At 46.1% G+C, this 23,760-nt stretch overlaps 1 protein-coding gene across 4 annotated transcripts in view; it reads left to right on the forward strand.

Moving 5' to 3' along the window:
• Positions 1-23,760, forward strand: part of SLC36A4 (solute carrier family 36 member 4) — a 250,901-nt gene that overhangs the window by 43,783 nt on the left and 183,358 nt on the right. For all 4 annotated transcript variants that reach the window (XM_045020033.1, XM_045020014.1, XM_045020021.1 and 1 more), the window contains exons 7-8: positions 8,928-9,155; positions 11,294-11,392. In XM_045020033.1, the coding sequence (XP_044875968.1) occupies positions 8,928-9,155; positions 11,294-11,392 (327 nt within the window). The remainder of the gene's footprint in view (positions 1-8,927; positions 9,156-11,293; positions 11,393-23,760) is intronic.

Consider the following 23,760-nt stretch of genomic DNA (forward strand, 5'->3'; position numbering starts at 1 on the left):
TTAACCTCAAATAGTTATACTAGTACAGCATTTAGTATGGGGACAGTTATACTGCTATAAAGGTACCTTGTGCTTGCATAGCTTATTCCCCTTTCCCCATTGTGTATTCATTTTCTAACTGCAGGTGAATCTGCCTTATCTAGCTTAGCTTATGCAAAAGTATAAATTTCAATATTAAACCTGGCTGAAACTCAGAATTCTCTTTCCATGGGAAATTCTGACATTTTAAAATTTCTTTTGGTCCTGAACTGGAAGGAAAAGTGCCTTGGTAAAGTGAGGTTTTTTAAGCACCGCAAATGTCAGGGTTTAATTAGCAAACAGAAACTACACTGTGTTTCCCGGTGGCAGGGATACAATGTACAAGTATTGACTGAGGTGAACATCAGGAAAAATATTTTCTGAAAGGAAGTAACAGGTGATATTGTTTAATATTGCCCTCAACTGCAGTCGAATTATCTATTTTCATTAAAGGATACTAAAAAATACCTGCTTTTATTTAACCTTCTTAGTTTCTTACAGATTGCTTACCTGTTTGTAAGAGCCTAGTCTCCCCTGGTAGAATTAGCCTTCATTAATGGTTCTTCTCTCTCACTTTCTTCTGCCATTAGAGGTTGCCTTCAAAAAGGGGCAGTGTCCATACTGTGTCTCTGTCCTCTTGTCCCTTACCTATATAAACTCCTTCTATGGGAAAATATATGCTTCAGACTCTCATAGTAATGGCAAGGCCTCTGCTCCCCCAACTCTGGGGAAATGTCAGAAGCTTAGGAGGGATAACCGTACTACACTGGAGACACATTGACAGATTTGGGGGAGCAGAAGGCAGACATCTCACACCAAGCACTAACAACTTGTGTTGATTGCTCTGGCCACCTGTGGAGATTACAGCTTTGGATTTGGGTATCCCAGAGTGTGGTAGTGTTTGTTAGCTATCACTTTGCAGATATCTGCATCAGTGTTCATCAAAGGACAGTAGTGGATTATTTGTATGTGTGTACACGTGGTGTATCTTTGTGGGTACATGAGCCCGTTGTGTCTGTCAGCCAAACACAGGATGAGTAAATATGAAAGACATTAATATGACCACCCCCTTGTGACATAACATAAAGGTGGAAGGTGTTCAGATACCATAGCATGGTTGCCATATAAGGATCGGAAAATATTTGAACTTCCCTAATGATTTATGAAATATAAAACATTGTGAATTCAAGCAACGTTTTCCCAATAAGCACCACTTTATTTGTAATTCAGCTAATAGAAAAACTACAAAGATCTCTGTTTTTTAGGAACTCCTTACTGAGGTCTGTCTGTATAAAGTGAAAATTGTGTGTGTGGATTTCTTTTAAAAAAATTCTTTTGGTTTAAAGAGGAGGAAAAATACTTGAAATTATTTTTGGCAGAAAGTTAAATTAAAACTGCAGTGTTTTAAAAAGGTTACCATTCTGTCCTTGCAATGTCTCTATCTGCCGTATCTATTTAATAGCAGGATGCATTTTGGAATGTCATAACAGGCTAAAATATTTATATATGGTGCAAGGTATGTTAGCATAGCAAGCACGTGTGTGCTTCCACTGCTCGAATGCTGTATATTATATTAAATATTTATGGTAGCTGAGATGTTCAAAGGAACCTAAGGGAGTGACATGCCCAAAAGCCATTGGATTTCTTAGAGAATCCCAGCCTATGTTCTTATGTATGGAGCATCTCTGGCTGTGTATGTGTTTGTAAGTGAAAGAGCAATTGCTCAAGACTTTCTTGTATAAGTGAAAGGTAGCTAAAGCTTTTGGACAGTGACTTGCTCTGTATTTTTATTTTAAGTTTACTATTGGCGAATGAGATTTGGAACAGGAAGTTTACTTCAGATGACTTTAGGGAAATAGCAGCTTTGCTAGCTGTCTGTCACACTACTGGCCAGCACAAAGAGGCAATTGCAGGTATGTGAATTCACTGAAATTGGGAAATGTTAGACAGTTTATGCAATTTGTAGTGAGAGAAGCTTGTAGGAAATTTAATCTTTCATGTCTAGATTTAGTTAACTCTTTGCAGTAGCTTTCTAAGAACTCAGGTTTCAGGTATTCTGAGCCCCCTCATTTTCCATTAATTTCAGCAGGAGTTGAAGGGTACTTTACAGATGACGCTCAATATCTTGCAGGATGAGATCAGTTAGTGTACTAGTAATGACTAGAAACCTGTGTATTCCATGGTTGCTGGAAAATCCATCCCCTTCTGCTGAGCTGTGTCCTTAGCTTTCCATTAACAAATCATTCTTTTTAGCTCTTATGGTTGCAACAAAAAGTATTTTTAAAAAAAAAGGAATTTTTGTCTGCTTGAGTTTGCAGACAGCCTGAAACAATAGGAATAAGAAGAGTGAAAGGTCCCATTAATCTTCAGTGGGCAGTTAATTCTGAATCTTAACCAAGCTGACAATTTAAATGCCAACACTTTTCCTGATTTGCTTTACAGCCTGTAACAGGTGGGTCCGGGGCTCAACCCTCTGAGGGGAGGAGGGGAGCCACACCGGCCCGCTGGTCTCACAGGGGGTGCTCTGTCCTGTCCCTTTAAGGCGAGGTAAATGAAGACAGAGTCAGTTGGGGCTCAGTCCTTTTGCTGTCAGGCTGAGCTATAAGCAGTACTAACGGTCTGACAAAGGCCCAGGCCCTCTGGATCAGGGGCTGGGCGACAAACAGTATAAGGGCAGGCCTCTTGCGGCCGGCTGCCAGTAGCAAACAGTACAGGGGGCTCAGGCCTCTGGTAGCAGGCTGAGCCAGTAGTAAACAGTACAGGGGCTCAGGCCTCTTGTAGCAGGCTGAGCTAGTAGCGAACAGTATAAGGGCTCAGGCCTCTTGTGGCAGGCTGAGCCAGTAGCAAACAGTACAGGGGCTCAGGCCTCTTGTAGCAGGCCGAGCCAGTAGCAAACAGTACAGGGGCTCAGGCCTCTTGTGGCAGGCTGAGCCAGTAGCAAACAGTACAGGGGCTCAGGCCTCTTGTAGCAGGCCGAGCTAGTAGCAAACAGTATAAGGGCTCAGGCCTCTTGTGGCAGGCTGAGCCAGTAGCAAACAGTACAGGGGCTCAGGCCTCTTGTGGCAGGCTGAGCCAGTAGGTAGAGGGGGACGGCTGCCACCCGTGAGTGGGGTGGCAGGGGGGACACAGGCCCACCCACTCCACTGTGTCCCGGCCCGGGGCCCTAGGCAGCGGTCGTCACCGCTGACGGTCAGTGGGGATCCTGACCGCAACACACTGATATGGGTTCAGTCTGGTCAGCAGCCTGACTGAGGTCAGCTGCCCCCGGGCCACTTCCACTATCCCCCTCTTGCCCTACCTGGTCCACGGCGTCTGGCCCCGGGAAGTCCCACTGCATGGGCTCGTCCCCGCCCGGGCTGGGAGGTAGGTCTGGTAGGCTCGTAGGAAAGTCCGGCCAAACCGGGGGCTCCTCGGGGTAACAGCACGACAGCTGGGGCGCTCCCCCGGGCTCCTCGTCGTAGGTGGCGCGGGGGAGCTCCGGCTGGTCTTCCCAGGAGCGAGGTAGGGTGCTCTCCGTCCAGTTCAGGCAGTCGCTCGGGGCTCCCGTGGTTCCTTCGGTAGGAGCTCCCTCAGGCAGGTCTGCTCGCTCCTGTGGCTGAGAGATGACTGAGCTGGGAAGCCCGGCTTTTATTCTTCCGGGTCGCCGCCTGACCCTCTGAGGGGCGGGCCCACCATGCTGTAGCCCCGCCCCTTCCTGTGTCCGGGGCTCAACCCTCTCCGGGGAGGAGGGGAGCCACACCGGCCCGCTACACAGCCCCAAACTGTATCTCGTTCCTATCCAGATGCTCATAACAGCTCAGCTAACAAAATCTCTAGGTCTACCTTTCTTCCACCTCACCCCACAAACAAACAAAGCCCATTTAGTATAGTTACTAATTGTCGGTACAAAACCCTGCAGCTGTGTAGACTGAATGTGTTGCGGCAAACTAATACAATTGACATTTGGCATCAAAATAAATAACATGGGTGACTGTACCAACTTATTTATAGCTTCCATAAGCTTTCTAGTCTGCCTCACTTGAATGTTGCGGAAACTAGAGTCCCTTGCTGCAGAATTTAGGTCCATCTTGTAATGGAATATGCTCGAGGGAGTCAAGGAAGACAAGGCGGTTGTGGAGAAACTAAATGAATTCATTGTATTGATCTTCACTGCAGAGGATGTGAGGGAAATTCCCACACTTGAGCCATTTTTTTTAGGTGACAGATCTGAGGAACTGTCCCAGATTGAGGTGTCAAAAGAGGACGTTTTGGGACAAACTGATAAATTTAAACAGTGATAAATCACCAGGACTTGATGGTATTCACCCAACAGCTCTGAAGGAACTCAATATGAAATTGCAGGATTAGTAACTATGGTATGTAACCTATTGCTTAAATTAGCTTCTGTGCCAGATGACTGGAGTATTACTGATGTAATGCCAGTTTTTTAAAAAGGCTCTAGACTTGGTTGAAACTATAGTAAAGAACAGTATTATCAGACATGTAGATGAACATGATATGTTGGGGAAGAGTCACAAGGTTTTGTAAAGGAAAGTCATGTCTCACCAATTGTTTAGAATTCTTCGAAGGGTGTCAACAAACATACAGATCCAGACTAACACGGCTACCCCTCTGATACTTAACAAACATATGGACAAGGTTGATCTAATGTGTATAGTGTACTTGGACTTCCAGAAAGCCTTTGACAAGTTCCTTCACCAAAGGCTCTTAGGCAAAGTAAGCAGACATAGGATAAGAGGGAAGGTCCTCTCATGGATCAGTAATTGGTTAAAAAATAGGAGGCAAAGAGTAGGAATATATGGTCAGTTTTCACAGTGGAGAGAGGTAAATAGTGGAGTTCCCCAAGGATCTGTACTGGGACAGTTCTGTTCAGCATATTCATATATAACCTGGAAAAAGGAGTAAACAGGTTGCACAGTTTTTGCAGAAGATATAAAATTACTAAAGATAGTTAAGTCCAAAGCTGACAGTGAAAAGTTACAAAGGGATCTGCCAAAACTGGGTGACTGTGCAAGAAAGTGGCAGGTGAAATTCAATATTGATAAATGCAAAGTAGTGCACATCAGAAAACATAATCCCAACTATACATACAAAATGATTGGGTTTAAATTAGCTGTTACCTCTCAACAAAGAGATCTTGGAGTTATTGTGGATAGTTCTCCAACTCTGAAAGCAGCTGCTCGATGTGCAATAAAAAAGCTAACTGAATGTTAGGAACCATTTGACCACATCTGGAGTACTGCGTCTAGCTTTGGGCCCCCCAAGAAAGGATATGGACAAATTGTAGACAATCCAGCGGAGGGCAATGAAAATGATCAGGGTGCTGGGGCACATGTTTTACAAGGAGAGGCTGAGGGAACTGGGCTAGTTTAGTCTGCAGAAGAGAAGAGCGAAGGCGGATTTGATTGCAGCCTTCAATTACCTGAAGGGGGGGTGGGTTCCAAAGAGGATGGAGCTCAGCTGTTCTCAGTGGTAGCAGATGACAGAACAAGGAGCAATGGTCTCAAGTTGCAGTGGGGCAGGTGTAGGTTGGATATTAGGAAAAACTATTTCACTAGGAGGGTGATGAAACACTGGAATGAGTTGCCTAGGGAGGTGGTGGAATCTCAATTCTTAAAGGTTTTCAAGGCCCGGCTTGACAAAGCCCTGGCTGGGATGATTTAGTTGACGTTGATCCTGCTTTGAGTAGGGGGTTGGACTAGATGACCTCCTGAGGTCTCTTCCAACCCTAATCTTCTATGATTCTCTGATTAGGAAAGGGATAGATAATAAGATAGAAAACATCATAATGCACTATACAAGTCCCTGGTATTCTCACACCGTGAATGCAACATGAAGTTTTGGTAGCCCCATCTCAACAAAGATATATTAGAATTGGAAAAAGGTTCAGAGAAGGGAAACAATAATGAGTTGAGATATAAAACAGCTTCCATACAAGCAGAGATTAAAAAGACTATGGCTGTTCATTTTAGGGGGGAAAAAACAACTAAGGGGAAGATATGATAGAAGTCTGTAAAATCATGACTGGTGTGGAGAAAGCGAATAAGGAAGTGTTATTTACCCCTTCACATAACACAAGAAGCAGGGGTCACCCAATGAAATTAATAGGCAGCAGGTTTAAAACTAACAAAAGGAAGTACTTCACACAATGCACAGTCAACTTGTGTTTTTTGTTAGGGGATGCTGTGGAGGCCACAAATATAACTGGGTTCAAAAACGAATTAGATTAATTCATGGTGGATAGGTCCATAAATGGCTACTAGTCAAGATTGTCAGGGACACAACCCCATGTTTTGGGTGTCCCTAAACATCTGACTGTCAGAAGCTGTGACTGGACAGCAGGGCATGGATCACTCGATAAATTGCCCTGTTCTGATCATTCTCTCTGAAGCATCTGGCAGACAGGTACTTGGTAGATTGACCATTGATCTGACCTATTGTGGCTGTTCTTATGAGGGGTCTTGATGATGACCATAAAACTCACCAATGACATAGCAATGCATTTCATTAATATGCTTAATTTAGAAACCTGATTACCATGTCACTTATGACTGGAAAACAGTGCATCTACAGTACAGAAAATTGTATTTTCTTTCACTGTGTGCACCAATGCATTAACTATTGCTGTTCTATCATGTTGTCTTTATTAGTACTAATGTGACTACATATACTCTGGAACATGACACTGGTACTCCCTAGTATTGCAGAAAGTGTTTTCTGTTAAGAGGCTCAGTGGTATCTTTGTTTCTTTTGTACATGTAAGTAGCTCTTGTATAGCAGTACACATGTGAAAAGCATTGTTCAAATGTTGACTAATTAATTCTTTTAACACCTCTGAAGTAGATAAACAGGACCATAATGCTCACATATTATTATAAATATGCTTTATCTGTGAGACTAGAGTAGCTCTAATTTCACAGTACATTGTCTGAGCTATAGTTTTGTGTCAGATGTTCAGACTGTGACTATGGTAGCATGGTTGGCTGATTTGGTATTTAGAAGTGGTGTTGTAGCTATATCAATCCCAGGATACGAGAGAGACAAGGTGGGGGAAGTAATATCTTTTATTGCACCAACTTTGTAGATAAGAGAGAGAAGCTTTCGAGCTTTTCTCTCTCACTAACAGAAGCTGGTCCATTAAAAGATATTACCTTATCCACCTTGTCTCTCTTGGTGCTTAGAAGGCAGGTTATTGTCTGCAGTTGTTTTGAGTTTCGGACCATTGACTTCTCAGTTATGCTTGTTTCTATTCACATCATATAGAATTACCGTATATACTAGATCATAACCTAGTTCGTTTATAAGCCAACCCCTCCAAGATGGATAAGTAAAAATGGAAAATTTTTATGACTCATTCATAAGCCAACCCTATAATTCAGGGGTCAGCAAACTTTGTCTCCCGGGCCATCAGGATAAGCTGCTGGTGGGCTGAGATGGTTTGTTTACCTCGAGCGTCCGCAGGCACGGAGGTAAACCTAAGGTGCACCAGCTGCTTACCCTGACAGACCGGGGCAGCAACTGGTGGGGAAATGTTTTTGGGGGGAGAAGCTGGGGGTCAGGGGAGTAACCCCTGTGACCACCCCCCACATGACCCCACCCCTAGCCCAGGACCCCCACACTCGCCCCATCCCATCCCTTCCCACCTTATCTGGGGAGGGCCAGAGGAGGATGTCTTTGGCCTGGCTGGAGCTGCTCTGGCAGGCTGGGCAGAGCAGTCGCAGCCTGCTCCGGTGGGCCAGACTGGGCAGTGCAGCCTCATGTTCCAGCGGGCTGGGCCGGGCAGCATGGCCGCAGCATGCTCCAGCAGGCTGGGTGGCACGGACACAGCCTGCTCTGGGGGGCGGGGCCGAGCAGCACGAGATAGCAGCATGGACTCTGGCCCCGCCTCTTCCCTTCTGGCTCTGCTGGCTGTGCTGCCTCTCCTTGCTCCCTCTGTTGCGGGGAGGGACTGTGTCCCACCTCTCCCTCTCTATACCTGTTCATAAGCCAAATTTTTTTAGTAAAAAAGGGAAGCACCAGAGAAGGGGGTCGGCTTATGAACAAGTATATATGGTAATAACTTTACATTTTTTTTTATATTTCTTTTCTCAAGTCTACCAGTTTAAGGCTTTCTGCAATGCGAGCAAACTAACCTCATCAGATACTGGGGGTACAGGATGGAAGAATATGGTGGGAAAATGATTAAAAAGAGACCACCCATTCTAAAGGAAAAAGCCACTATAAGTTTTAAAGAAAATGGAATGAAACTCTTACTGTTTTAAGGGATGCAGGCTGTGACCTCAAATGCTTTGGCCTACCACTGCTTTTGGTTACAGCAGTCATGCCATAAATTGATGTGATTTTCATAAAACAAATTTTAACACCATTGATCATGTTAAATATTTTCCAATGCATAACAACAATTGTGAATTTTTACATGCGTAGTCTTTTGAATAACATTGGGCAATTGCAGTCTTATTATATGGAATCCAGGAATATTTAAGACTTGACTACAAGGAGAGTTGTACATGTTTAATCTAAACCAGTTCTGTTCAACAAGTGCAAATCTCTGGATGGACTCTTATCTCAGTATAGGAATGGCTTTTTGAGTTTAGCTTAAGTTGATTGGGAACAAGTTTAAGTTGAATGGAAATAACCCACTTTTAAATTGATATATGGACAGCTGGGTTTGCACCAGTTTAAAACCGTTTAATTAAACTGGTGAAAGTTTGAGTGTAGCCATGACTATTGCTTTAACTTAACTGGGAAGTCAAGTGTCCAACTCATATTGAAAGTCAGTAGGAGTTGGGTGTCTAACTCTCCCTTAAGCTCCTTTAAATGTTATAGCTGGGATTTTAAAGGTATAACAAATGTATTCATTCACATAAAATACAGTGCTGCTGATGTTTTTAAAAACATCTTCCCTCCAGGTTCATGAAGGATTTTTGGAGAACAGGATTGTACCCATGAATGACACTAGTACCAGTGGTCTCTCTGAGAAAAGGAGTGTTGATTTACGAATATACATGCTGTGTTTTCTGCCATTTATTATCCTTCTGGTCTTCATTCGTGACCTTAAGAACCTGTCTATGCTTTCGTTCCTTGCCAATATTTCCATGGCTGTCAGCCTGGTAATTATTTACCAGTACATCGTTCGTGTGAGTATACATTCCCCATGCCCATTGTTTTGTGAAGATGCAACATGTCTTTTGGAATTTGTATGTAATGTCAAATGACTATTAGATTTATATTTATTAACCTAACTTTCACACAGCATGGCTTATTCTGTAGATACTAAAGTGATGGGTATTTAAAAAGTGCCTGAGAGAGAGCCTTTTAAGGATGTGATGTTTATGGGAAATTGGACTTTAAAAAAGAACGGAAAGTGCATACTAATTGCTCCTGCCATTAAGGCAGTAAAATAAAAAAGTACACGTTTTAAAGAACTTTTGCCCCTTCAGTGTGAAAAAGTTATCTTCCATGCATGTCACCTGCAGCTTTGGGGATTCTCTTTCCACTGCCTGTCCCTTCAGTTCAACAGAGCAGCAATTTCAACTGTAACACTTAATTCTAGTCAAGTATCAGAGGGGTAGCTGTGTTAGTCTGGTTCTGTAAAAGCAGCAAAGAATCCTGTGGCACCTTATAGACTAACAGACGTTTTGCAGCATGAGCTTTCGTGGGTGAATACCCACTTCTTCGGATGCAAGTAGTGGAAATTTCCAGGGGCAGGTATATATAAGCAAGCAAGAAGCAAGCTAGAGATAACGAGGTTAGATCAATCAGGGAGGATAAGGCCCTGTTCTAGCAGTTGAGGTGTGAAAACCAAGGGAGGAGAAACTGGTTCTGTAGTTGGCAAGCCATTCACAGTCTTTGTTTAATCCTGAGCTGATGGTGTCAAATTTGCAGACTGTGAATGGCTGTAAAATTCTGTAAAATTCTGCAAATTTTGTCTATATAACACATCACACAAATTTCAATTATTTTGGTAATATATTTCAAAATACCTGTCAGCAAGTATGTCTGTAACAATATATACACACACACAAAAATTCCCTTGGGAGTAGAGAGTTAAAGAAACCCCTACGGCAACCAGTTCCAGCTTGTCTCCCCCCGCCCTCCCCCAGAGCCTAGCCATGGGGCCAGACACTCACAATCCCCCACCAGAGACCATCTATGGGTCAGCCCCAGCCCAGACACTCCTGCCCTTTCCTCCCCAGAGGCCAGCAGTGAGGCCCTCCCTGGCCCAGACTCTGATACCCCCTCCCCACCCTCAGAGGCCAGCTGCTGTACCCCCTGTTCCAGATACTTACAACCTCCCCACCTGAGCCCAGCCACTGCACCCCCCCAGCCCAGACACACCTCCTAACCCCAATACCCCAGCCGCACCCCCCCCAGCCTAGACACTCACCCCTCCTCCCCCCAGCCTAGACATGCACCTGCTGGCCCAGACACTCATCCCTCCCCAGAACCCAGCCACACTCCCCTGGCCGAGACACTCATGTCCCCTATCCCCCGAGAGCCCAGCTGTGGGGCCCCCCAACCCACACACTCACCCTCTACCCTCCTAGTAGGGTTGCCAACCCTCCAGAATTGTTCTGGAGTCCCCAGGAATTAAAGATTAATCTTTAATGAAATATAATGGCATGTGGTGAAACCTCCAGGAATTCATCCAACCAAAGTTGGCAACCCTACCTCCTAGAGTCCAGGGATCCACAGGAAGAAACATTCTGATGCTGGGTTCTGGGCTTGCATGGAGTTTCCTGCACACTGCCTCCTTCCTTTATCGGGACGTGCAGGGTACTGCAGCTGCTGGGAACCCTCCAGTTCCATCCCACTCCTCCTGGCTTTGTCTTCTATTTGCGAGCTAGGCTCTGCTGTGTCCAGTGGCCCCTTGTGGCTGCCAACATCTCTGCAGCGTGGGGGGAAAAAAGGAAATTCTGTGCACAGAACATGAATTTCTGCAAAATTCTGCATTGCGTGGTGGTGCAGAATTTCTCCAGGAGTAAACAATGCTGCCATTTAAAATGTTGTTAACTATCATATTACAAATATCTACACCAGCATTTCCCAACTGCAAGTGGGCAGAGGACTAGCTGGGGAGAGGAGGAGATGTGGGCAAGGATCAGCAGGTATTGGTTACATTTTAAACTGTGCAGGCTATTAATACCACATGATGATGTTGTGGGGGGCAGGGAGAATGTGATTGGGTTTATTTTCCTGGAGAGGTGCTTCACTTTCAAAAGTGTGGGAAATGCTGATATACGGTATGTGATGATGCTGTGTTTTTTCACACCAGGATATATCTGATCCTCGAAAACTTCCCCCTGTGGCTGATTGGAAGAAATATCCCCTTTTTTTTGGTACTGCCATATTTGCTTTTGAAGGCATCGGTGTGGTAAGTGTTCAGCTGTACAAATCTAAATACAGTGACTGATTATGAGCAATCCCATTATTAACTTTCAGTTAATAGCAATATTTTGCCCATCCCACTGACGTTAATGGGATTCAGCTATTGCAATCAAGCATGCCGCTTATGGACAACTTTTGTTGTACAGCTCTGTGGGCCTGCAGCAGCCCCTGTGGAAAGCTCTGGGTGCAGGCAGGTTTGTAGGGCTGTGGTGGGGGAAGGAAGCCCTGGGACATGCTAAGCCAGCTGTGTCCAGGGCTTTCCACAGGGAGTGAGGGTACTGGAGGACCCATGGTACCTCCCCCTGGCATCAGGGGCATCTTTGTGATACAGACTATGCCACAGTTATCCTTTTCTTTGTCACCTCAATGGCTTTGTCACCTCAGACTGAGATTGCAGTAATGCACTGTTCAACCTGGGGACCATTCAGAACTATGGCTTACACGGAATCCTGCGGGATGCTTATTAACTGTAGTTACACTTTGGGAGAACATGATTAAACCAGTGCTCTGGGATACTTACATTTGCTTCCAGTAAGCATCCAGGTGGAATTCAAGGTGTCGATTTTAACCTCTCAATCTCTAAGTGGTTTGAAACCTGCTTACCTGAGAGACTCCCCATGCTTTACTGCAGGGGTGGGCATACTTTTTGGCCTGAGGGCCACATTGAGTTTCCGAAATTGTATGGAGGGCCAGTTAGGGGAGGCTGTGCCTCCCCAAACAGCCAGGTGTGGCCTGGCCCCCACCCCGTATCTGAGCCCCACTGCTTCTCGCCCCCTGACAGCCCCCCCCCGGAACCCCCTGACCCATCTATCCATCCATCCCTCACTCCTTGTCCCCTGACCGCCCCCGGACCCCCTGCCCTGACTGCCCCCCCGCCACCCTATCCAACCCCCCTTCTCTTTCCTGGCTGCCTCTCCAGGGACCCCTGCCCCATCCAACCATCCCTTCTCCCTGACCACCCCCAGAACCCCTTCCCTGACTGCCCCCTGCCGCCCTATCCAACCCCTTTCTCTTTCCTGACTGCCTCCCTGGAACCCCTGCCCCCATTCAACCCCCCTGTTCCCCACCCTCTAACCACCGCCCCGAATTCCCTTGCCCTCTATCCACCTCCCCCCCCCGCTCCCTACCCCCTTACCGCGCTGCCTGGAGCACTGGTGGCTGGCGGCGCCACTGCCGTGCCGCCCAGAGCACCAGGACAGGCAGCCGTGCTGCCCAGCTGGAGCCAGCCACGCCACCATGCAGCACAGAGCACCGGGTTGAGCAGCACAGCTGCAGAGCCGCGGCCTGGCAAGAGCTCGCAGCCCTGCTGCCCAGAGCATTGCATCGGTGGTGCAGTGAGCTGAGGCTGCAGGGGAGGGGCCGGGGCTAGCCTCCCGGGCCAGGAGCTCAGGGGCCAGGCAGGAGGGTCCCGCGGGCCGGATGTGGTCTGCGGGACGTAGTTTGCCCACCTATACTTTACTGCCACAGAGGAGATCAGCACAGTTACTGAAGCTGGAGGCCTCCTCAACTTATGGAAGAAAAGGTTGCTGGCACAATGCTCTCTGAGGCTTCCTTGCTTTGGGACCATCAGCGTTGGTCTGCCAGTGCCCAGATTTGTGAACCCTCTGGGCACACTGCACACCTCCTCACCTTTCCTCTTTCTTCTCAGGTTATTGAGGAAGGAGTGGGCTGAAGTTTGGGTTTGACTATATTTATGGATAGTGTTGTGGTGTTTGTGTCTTCCCAATTTATGCGATGAATGCCAATAGATACTTGATTTTTATAAATTCAAATAAATAAATGAAAAGAGCTATTCAAAAAAAAGTGAAAAAATGTATGAACATAAGGGGAAAAAAAGTAGTTTTGTCAAACCTCATGGCTGAACCATTTTTGCTCAAACATATAAGAAAAAAATCAGTATGAGGTTGAGAATGAGCATGGAAGATTTCAACCTGAATGGTTGAAGTCTGGCAACATTATTAGCAGCTGAAAATGAGGGGTTATATTGGAACATGTTAGGCAACCTTAATAGCTAGTATTGCTAGATCTGGGTAAGAGATGGTTTTTCTGTTCCACAGAATGTTTTTGAGATTTTGACAATTTTTCCATTCTGTATTGGGATGAAATGGAGACCTTTTGAAGTTTTTGGCTGGGGGAGGAGTGAGGGGGGTCAAGGAGAGAGACACACACACACACGCACCTCCCCAACCCCAGAATAACCAATAGCCTGGTGGTTAGGGTACTCACATGGAACCCAGGTCCAAATACTTGGGATTTTGACTGGGTCTCCCACATCCCAGGTGAGTGCCCTGACCACTAGGCTGTTGGCTATTCTGGGATGAATCTCTTTCTCTCTCTGAGAAACCTTTCTCGATGAAAGTTTTGTCAAAACTGGTACGTTTCCTACAAAAGTTTCATTTTTTTCCTCTCTCTCTCTCTCTCTCTCTCTCTCTCTCTCTTCGTGTGTGTGGGGGAAAGATTTACCATTTAATTAGTTTGGTACCCTAGCTTACCTTCTCTCTGATTGCGGTCTATCAACATATATTATATTTCCATAAAAGTCTTGTATTGGATTTCATTCTGGCAGGTCTTCCCGGGTAGTGTTTACTTGTTTCATAAAGCTACACTTCTCTGAACAAACCTTTTGTATAGGAGAAGCAATAGATGTGATATATCCCAAGTTTAGTGGGGCTTTTGATACTGTCTCACATGACCTTTTCATAAACTAGAGAAATATAGGCTAGACAAACCTATGGGTACACAACTGGTTGGAAAACAGTACTCAGAGAGTAGTTATCAATGTTCCACAATTGAATTGGATGGGCAATTGTGTGGGGTCCTACAGGGATTTGTCCTGGGTTCAGTTTTATTCAATATTTTTATAAATTATTTAGCTATTGGCATACAGAGAGTGCTAATACATTTTGTGGATAATACCAAGCTGGGAGGGGTGGGAGGCACTTTGAAGGCCAGGATTAGAATTCAAAATGATCTTGACAAACTGGAGAAATGGTCTGAAATCAATAGGATGAAATTCAAGAGGACAAATGCAAAGTACTACACTTAGGAAGGAATAATCAATTGCACAAATACAAAATGGGAAATAAGCACCTACGAAGGGGTGCTGCAGAAAAGGATCTGGGGGTTACAGTGGATAACAAACTAAATTTGAGTCAACAAGGTAATACTGTCACAAAAAAACCTCATTCTGGGATATATTAGCAGGAATGTTGTAAGGAAGATACGAGAAATAATTCTTCCCCTCTACTCAGCACCAGTAAGGCCTTAGCTGGAGTATTGTGTCCAGTTCTGGGCACCACATTTTGAGAAAGATATGGACAAATAAGAGAAAGTTGAGATGAGAGCAACAAAAACGAATCAAGGGCTAGAAAACATGACCTCTGAGGAAAGATTGAAACAATTGAGTTTGTTTAGTCTGGAGAAGAGAAGGGGTGGGGGGAGAGGGGAGGGCATGACAGTAGTCTTCAAGTAGGTAAAAGGTTGTTATAAAGAGGAGGGTGATAAATTTTTTTTCCTTAACCACTGAGCACAGGACAAGAAATAATGGGCTTAAATTGCAACAAGGGAGATTTAGGTTAGATATTAGGAAAAACTTTCTAACCGTAATGGTAGTTAAGCACTGGAACAAATTACCTTGGGAGGTTGTGGAATATCTGTCATTGGAGGCTTTTAAGAACATGTTAGACAGACACCTCTCAGGGATGGTCTAGATCAGGGGTCGGAAACCTATGGCAAGCGTGCCAAAGATGGCACGCGTGCCAATTTTTAATGGCACGCGGCTGCCTTTTGGGACTCCGCCTGCCATTAAAAATCCTGCCGACGCTGCAAACTGCGGGGTCCGCGGTCCTGGGCCAGAGCACCGGCCAGAGCGCAGCAAGCCACCGGCCCCTCCCCCGCCTTTCCCCTCTTCCCCTGGAGCCCTGCCGCTGTGCGCAGTGCTCTGGGGGCTGCGTGCTCCCGCAGGGCAGCGTTTGGCTTCGTGGGGAGGGAAAGACGCTCCCCACTCATCTGGAGCCCTGCTGCCGTGCGCACAGTGCTCTGAGGGGTGGGGCAGGGCTGTGCGCGTGGCGGTGGCAGGGCTGCGGATGAGCGGGGAGCCTCATGGTAAGGGGGCTGGGTCCGGGGCCGGGGGGGGGGGGGTTGGGTAAGGGGTGGGGACAGTCAAGGGACAGGGAGAAGGGTGGGTTGGATGGGGGGTGGGATCCCGGGGGGTGGTTAGGGGCGGGGGTCTCTGGAGGGGGCAGTCAGGGAGCAGGGGGGTTGGATGGGGCATGGGAGTCCTGGGGTCTGTTTGAGGGGTGGATAGAGGTCAGGGCAGTCAGGGGACAGGGAGCAAGGAGGGTCCTGGGGGAGCAGTTAGGGTGGGAGGGTCTCTGGAGGGGGTGGTCAGGAGACAAGGAGCTAGGGGGGTTGGATGAGTCGGGAGTTCTGGGGGGGCCGTCAGGAGGCAGGGGTGTGGAGAGGGGTTGAGGTAGGCAGGGAGCAGGGGGGGTTGTATGGGTCCAGAGTTCTGGGGGTCCTGTCAGGGGGCGGGGAGCGGTTAGATAGGCATGGGAGTTCGGGGGGTCTGTCTGGGTGCGGGGGTGTGGATAAGGGTTGGGGCAGTCAGGGGACAGGTAGGGGGGCAGTCAGGGGACAAGGGGCAGGGAGGCTTAGATAGGGGGTGGGATCCCGGGGGGGGTAGTCGGGACAAGGAGTGGGGGGGCTTGGGGTTTTGTGGGGGGGGCAGTCAGCCAGCCCTCTGCCCTGAGCCCTGTACCACTACACCCCCCCAGACCCCTGCCCTGAGCCCTGTACCACCCAGCCCTCTGACTCCTTCACCCCCCCATGACCCCAGCCCTGACTCTGGCACCCCCATACATATCCAGCCCCCCTACCGTGACACCTGCATCCCCCTCACATGCCCCCAGCCCTCTGCCCTGACTCTTGCACCCCGCACATCCCCACCCCCACCCTGAGCACCAAATGGGAGCTCCTGCCCCCCCACTCACATTCTCACCTGCACCCCTCACACCAAATGGGAGCTTCCCAGGTAAGTGCCTCCACACCCAAACCTCCTGCCCCAAACCTGAGCCCCCTCACTCATTCTAGCTCCTGGCCAGACCCTTCACCCCCAGCTCTGTGCTCGGTCCACTCCCACCCTCAGCTCAGTACAGAGAGAGGAAGAGAATGGGCCAGAACCAGGGAGAAGGTAGGTACCCACTGTATGTGGGCAGGGCCGCGATCCCAGACTGGCAGCGGGCTGAGTGGGTCCGGCAGCTGGGATCCCGGCTGGCAGGATCCGGAGGATGGAACCCCTGAGCCGCTCAGCCTACTGTCGGTCTGGGGCCTCGGCTGCTGGCCCCGCGCAGCCCGCTGCCGGTCTGGGGTTCTGGCTGCCAGACCCTTCCCAGCTGGGGTCCTGGCCGTAGGCCCCACTCAGCCCACTGCCGGCCTAGGTGAACAGAACCCCAGGCCAGCGGCGAGCTGAGCGGGCCGGTGGCGTAAGATCAACATTTTAATTTAATTTTAAATGGAGCTTCTTAAACATTTTGAAACCCTTGTTTATTTTACAATACAACACTAGTTTAGTTATATAATATATAGACTTGTAGAGAGAGACCTTCTAAAAAACATTAAAATGTATTACCGGCATGCAAAACCTTAAATTAGAGTGAATAAATGAAGACTCGGCATACCACTTCTGAAAGGTTGCCGACCCCTGGTCTAGATCAGTGATACTCAATTAGATCTACCTGTGGGCTGGTTTGAGAGTTTTATGACAAGGGGCAGGCCATTTGCGCAGAAGGCTGACAAAATAATTATAATAAAAAACTTTAGCTGACAATAAACTAAATTGCAACATAAGTATTAGTGTTTCTATATTTTAACAATATGATCTGTGTTTGTGGCAATCTCTAGTGGGAGAGGTGACCTCGCTGATCTCTGGCAAGCTTTGTGAAGAGTAGTTTGCAGGAGGTCATGCACTGGTGAAGACGTTCATTTGTCAGGCGATTGTGGTGGTGGTTTTTTTTTTAATGTTCATGGTAGAAAACCTCAATTTGCAGAGGTAAGTTGATGCGAATGTTAAAAGATAGATGGCTAGATTCAGGCTATTCTGAAACTGGTCAGCATATTGAGCCCAGAAATCACAAAAACCCACTTCTTTGAATTTTGCCTTCAAGACATCTGAGCTCTAGAGACTTACAAGGCACCTTCATCAGTTGAATCAAGAATGTTCTTTGCTTCAGAAGGGCAAGGTCCATTGGCAGAGATCGCACACAAAGAAAAGGAAATCATTTGGAATTTGAAAATTCTCAAATCGCATTTTAAAATTTTTGATCAGATTGTTTAGGAATTCTTGCATTGTTTTCATCCAAGTTTCATCCGTAGCAACACATGCAATGTGGGAAAGTGCAACATCTTTCCTGTTAAATCTATCTGAAAGATTTCAAGACTCCTCTGAAGTCACACGCTTTTTAAAACAGATCCCAGACACTACTTGCATGGCCTTGGAGCTGCAAGTTGAGGGAAGTCAAGTGACCAGTAATATTGCAGAGAAAGGCTACTTGTGACATAACCCGTGCTCCAACAATATTTAGGAACATGGGCCCGGCTCCACCAATGTTTGGGCTTATATTTTCAGAGCTGTCCTGTCCATAGGACAGACTGCCCTAAGCCCCGTGCTTTGGGGGGCCCTGCGCTTCAGGAGGATATGGGGTCCAGGGTGGCCTGGGGGGTTAGCGGAAGGCCTGGCGCTGGCAGCAGTAAGCGACCTGGCCCCAGCCCGCCCCGCTCCGCCCTGCTGGCTCCTGCCCCTGCTTCGCCCTGCTCCGCCCCAATCTTGAATAATGATTTTGAAGCAATATCTCCATCTGTCTCAGTTCCATGGATTTACATGAGAACTTCTCAAAGCTTCCAATAAGGCTTCCATTTGAATTTTCAGTTTTATATAAACCTCTTTTTCAGTTGTGTAGCAGGTGCCCATTCTACCTCTTTAAACAAGACATTTGTGGATAGTTTGTGATCCTGAATGTTAATGAAGGGATTGGAGCAGGTTGTACACTTATAGGGGTTCTGAATGGATGTTGTTTTTACTCAGTCCCTTTTACTAACTTTCTTTTGAAATATGCTGCTGCCCCTGTTTTGTGCAAACTGATGTTTCAAGGTAGTTTGGTGAAATAGGTTGTAACTCATACAAAATCTGTTAAAAATCTTGTTTGTTTGCTAATTTGAACAGTTTTATTGTGTGAATGTGGTGGCAACTGACTAACTTGACTGCATCTTCAGCTAAAACAGTCTGCAGAAAGAAGTTCAGTGCAGATTTATGGCCGTTTAGGCCACAAGCTAATCACTCTTTGTGTTAATAGCAAGAGGTGCTGCACTCCAAGACTACATTTTGTTTGTTTGCTTGCTTGCTTCCTATTTAAATCAGATTCAGGACTGGGGTCCCTACTTACTGGCATAGGTTACCTTCTGGATTTTGATGTGCTGCAAATTTTGAATATCTTGGCAGAAGGTTGTTAATAACCCATGTATATTGACAGGAGCAGCAGACAGCAGGGTTACAGAATGATCAATCCTTAATTCCTATGCATGCAAATTAGGATTAGGCAGAAGATGAGAGATAACAGAGTGGGAAAGAAGAAAGATTTATTTGTGTGCTGTATGCACCAATATACCCAAAAGATTAACATCTCCCTATTTCAGAACCCCTATTTTGGGCTGTTTGGGGTTGTTACATCTGAATATTTCAGATACTATGGAAGTTGGTGGACTCATTTTCCAATATTAAAGTTATGTGCATGTTCATCTGCCTCTAAAAGGGCTTTGAATCTCTACATATTTTACTGTTAAATCTAACTGACAGTTTAATTTCTTCATCATGTTGCCTTGGTAAGTGAGGAACATAAGAACTTTGTGTTCTAGTGATCTAATGGTGATCATTCATTGGTGATGAAAGTTACTTTGGGCCCCTGCCAATTTGTAAGTTAGGTTTTCAAGACATAAAAATCAGAATGATCTTGAGAAAAATGTCGACAGGTAGCATAAATAGTCACTGTGAAACAGCTTTTTCTTTTCTTCAGTAACCAGGTGTCACAAGGTGACTGGCCCCTTTAAGAGGGAGCAGGGTACAGTGCACCTATGCCTGATCACCTACTACCCAGTTGGGCTTAAGGGAAGGCATCTGGGCCTGATAAAGAGGGAGACATCAGCAGGGAAAGGGCTACCAACTGACTCTCTCAGCCTGGTTTGCTAAGGAGAGATGCTTGAGAAGATTTGGGAGAGACAGATAGAGAGCTGGAGCAGAGAGCATACTCCATCGGAGAAGATGACTCCAGCCAAGTAGGGCTGGGAAGGATGAAAGTTGGACTCTAAGGACTTAAAAAATATAAATAAATAAATAAATCATTTTGATTGGAACAGTTTATGGTTAAAAAAAAAACTAATCATGTTTAGTCTTGTGAAAAGAAGATTGAGGGGAGTCTGATACAGTCTTCCAGTATGTAAGGGCTGCTGTAAAGATGATGGTAATCAATTGTTCTCCAGGTCCACTGAAGGTAGGACAAAATGTAATGGGCTTAATCTGCAGCAAGGACAATTTACGTCAGATATTAGGAAAAACTTTAAGCACTGGAATAGGCTTCCAAGAGAGGTCGTGGAGTCCCCATCATTGGACACTTTTCAAAAACAAGTTGAACAAACATCTGTCAGATGGTTTAGCTTTACTTGGCTAAACTGAATGGCTCCTCGAAGTCCCTTCCAGCCCTACATTTCTATGATGATAAACCAGGATGGTACGGGAACAGAAAAGACTGGAATTTTTAAAGGAGTCCAATAAGGGAAACTGAAGCAGGTGTCACAGAAACAAACCAGGCCGTGAGGAGGTGCTTGGGAAGTGTTTCATCCTGTAACACCAGGTTTCCCTGCACACTTTACCCAGGTACATTGTTTAGCCCTATGAAAAATATGCACTAGAGACTGCTAGGGCTGTCCACTGATTAAAAATATTAATTGCGATTAATCGTGCTGTTTAAATATTTTTGGATGTTTTCTACATTTCCAATTATTTTGATTTCAATTACAACACAGAATACAAAGTGTGCAGTGTTCACTTTATATTTATTTTTATTACAAATATTTAGAATCATAGAATCCTAGAATATCAGGGTTGGAAGGAACCTCAGGAGGTCATCTAGTCCAACCCCCTTCTCAAAGCAGGACCTAATCCCCAACTAAATCATCCCAGCCAGGGCTTTGTCAAGCCTGACCATAAAAACCTCTAAGGAAGGAGATTCCACCACCTCTCTAGGTAACCCATTCCAGTGCTTCACTACCTTCCTAGTGAAAAAGTTTTTCCTAATATCCAACCTACACCTCCCCCAGTGCAACTTTGAGACCATTGATCCTTGTTCTGTCATCTACTACCACTGAGAACAGCTGAGCTCCATCTTCTTTGGAACCCCCTTTCAGGTAGTTGAAAGCAGCTATTAAATCCCCCCTCATTCTTCTCTTCTGCAGACTAAATAATCCCAGTTCCCTCAGCCTCTCCTAATAAGTCATGTACTCTAGCCCCCTAATCATTTTTGTTGCCCTCTGCTGGACTCTTTCCAATTTTTCCACATCCTTCTTGTAGTGTGGGGCCCAAAACTGTGTGGTGGACACAATAGTCCAGATGAGGCCTCACCAGTGCCGAATAGAGGGGAATGATCATGTCCCTCAATCTGCTGGCAATGCTCCTACTTATACAGCCCAAAATGCCGTTAGCCTTCTTGGCAACAAGGGCACACTGTTGACTCATATCCAGCTTCTCGTCCACTGTAATCCCCAGGTCCTTTTCTGCAGAACTGCCACTTAGCCAGTTGGTCCTCAGCCTGTAGCTGTGCATGGGATTCTTCCTTTCTAAGTGCAGAACTCTGCACTTGTCCTTGTTGAACTTCATCACATGTATTTTGGCCCTGTCCTCCAATTTGTATAAGTCCCTCAGTATCCTATCCCTACGCTCCAGCATATCTACCGTTCCTCCCAGTTTAGTGTTATCTGCAAACTCGCTGAGCGTGCAATCCACGCCATCCTCCATATCATTAATAAAGATATTGAACAAAACTGGCCCCAGGACCAACCCTTGGGGCACTCCGCTTGATACCGGCTGCCAACTAGACATTGAGCCATTGATCACTATCTGTTGAGCCTGACGATCTAGCCAGCTTTCTATCCACTTTATAGTCCATTCATCCAGCCCATACTTCTTTAACTTTCTGGCAAGAATACTGTGGGAGACCATATCAAAAGCTTTGCTAAAGTCAAGGAATAACACGCCCACTGCTTTCCCCTTATCCAGAGAGCCAGTTATCTCATCATAGAAGGCAATTAGGTTAGTCAGGCATGTAAAAAACAGAAGAAATAGTATTTTTCAGTTCAACTAATACAATACTGTAGCGCAGTCTCTTTATCATGAAGGTTGAACGTACAAATGTAGAATTATGTACAAAAAACCCCTGCATTCAAAAATAAAACTATATAAAACTTTAGAGCCTAGAAAGTCCACTCAGTCCTACTTCATGTACAGCCAGTCGCTCAGACAAACAAGTTTGTTTACATTTGCAGGAGATAATGCTGCCCACTTGTCTACAATGTTCTCTGAAAGCAAGAACAGACATTCGTATGGCACTATTATAGCTGGCGTTGCAAGATATTTATGTGCCAGATATGCTCAAGATTCATATATCCCTTTATGCTTCAACCACCATTCCATAGGACATGCATCCATGCTGATGACAGGTGGACCAACGCATGTTCATTTTCATAGAGTCATAGAAGATTAGCGTTGGAAGAGACCTCAGGAGGTCATCCAGTCCAACCCCCTGCTCAATGCAGGACCAACCCCAACTAAATGATCCCAGCCAGGGCTTTGTCAAGCCGGGCCTTAAAAACTTCTAAGGATGGAGATTCCACCACCTCCCTAGGTAACCCATTCCAGTGCTTCACCACTGTGTTTTTTGTATGTTCAATATTTGCTGTTACTGGATTACATTAAAATAAACACGTTTTTCTGGATGATTACAAATGTAACATGGATGTTTGTGTTTAACATTCAGTTCAAATAATTGCAGAATTTACATTTGGATTATTGCACATCCATATAAGTGCACTTGTGCTATTGGAACATGCAGTCAAACAAAATGTGTGTTTACCTCCATTCTTCGAAGTAGGCATTCTGCAGACACTTTCTTTACTAATTGATACATGACATTTCCTAGGCTAATGCCAGGTTTCCAGCAGATCTGATGTCCTGCCATACTGCTACTAAGCAAATTTAACTAACCTTTGTTCAGCAGCATCATGTTCAGAATCCTCTTTTTTTCCCAAAGGAAGAAAGGGCTTATGTGAAAATACAAGATTCATGAGACTTGATCACAACATGGCTCCCTTGAACTTGTAGTGCAGATGGGACTTAACACTGAGGATAAAACACTATGGGTATGGCTACACTGGCGAGTTGCAGCGCTGGAAAGCCTCCACCAGCGCTGCAATTAGTAAGTGGCCACACCTGCAGGGCACTTCCAGCGCTGCAACTCCCTGGCTGCAGCGCTGGCCGTACACCTCACTCAGCATGGGGAATAAGGATTCCAGCGCTGGTGCTGCAGCGCTGGTCATCAAGTGTGGCCACATACCAGCGCTGTGATTGGCCTCCAGGGTATAAGGATGTATCCCAGAATGCTTTTATAAATTACTCTCTTTGTTTTGTTATGCAGCCTCTCTTTGTTTTGTTATGAACGAGCTCTGATCGGAGCTCCGTTGCTTATCTAAAAAACAAACAGAGCTCCTGTTTGCTGTGATCATCTGTACCTGGCTGTAAACAATCAAATGAGAGGCAGGCAGGGAGGGAGTGAAACAGCGGGGAGTCGTGTTGGCTGCAGGCTGTTTGCAATTAAGAGTTAAGACTAAGGGGTCGGAAACATGTTCTGATTTTTCAATGCAGGAAGCTAAACACACAGTGTTGGCTCCAAAAATCCCCTCTCTCTTTCCCCCCGCTCCCTGTCACACTAGACCCCACTCTACCCCCCTCTTTTGAAAAGCACGTTGTGGCCACTTGAACGCTGGGATAGCTGCCCATAATGCATCACTCCCAACAGCGCTGCAAATACTGCAAATGTGGCCACACACCAGCGCTGGTAGCTGTGAGTGTGGCCACACACCAGCGCTGGCCCTGCACAGCTGGATGACCAGCGCTGCAAACTACCAGCGCTGCAAACCGTAAGTGTAGCCATACCCTATGTCTTTATGTCTGGAACTATGCCAAAGCTGGGCCTCTGGACTGGGTTGTATTGTAGTACAGATAGAACTTTACAATAGACAGAGTATGAATAGAAT

The sequence above is a fragment of the Mauremys mutica genome, chromosome 1, assembly GCF_020497125.1.
Source record: "Mauremys mutica isolate MM-2020 ecotype Southern chromosome 1, ASM2049712v1, whole genome shotgun sequence".
Classification (NCBI taxonomy): Eukaryota; Metazoa; Chordata; order Testudines; family Geoemydidae; genus Mauremys; species Mauremys mutica.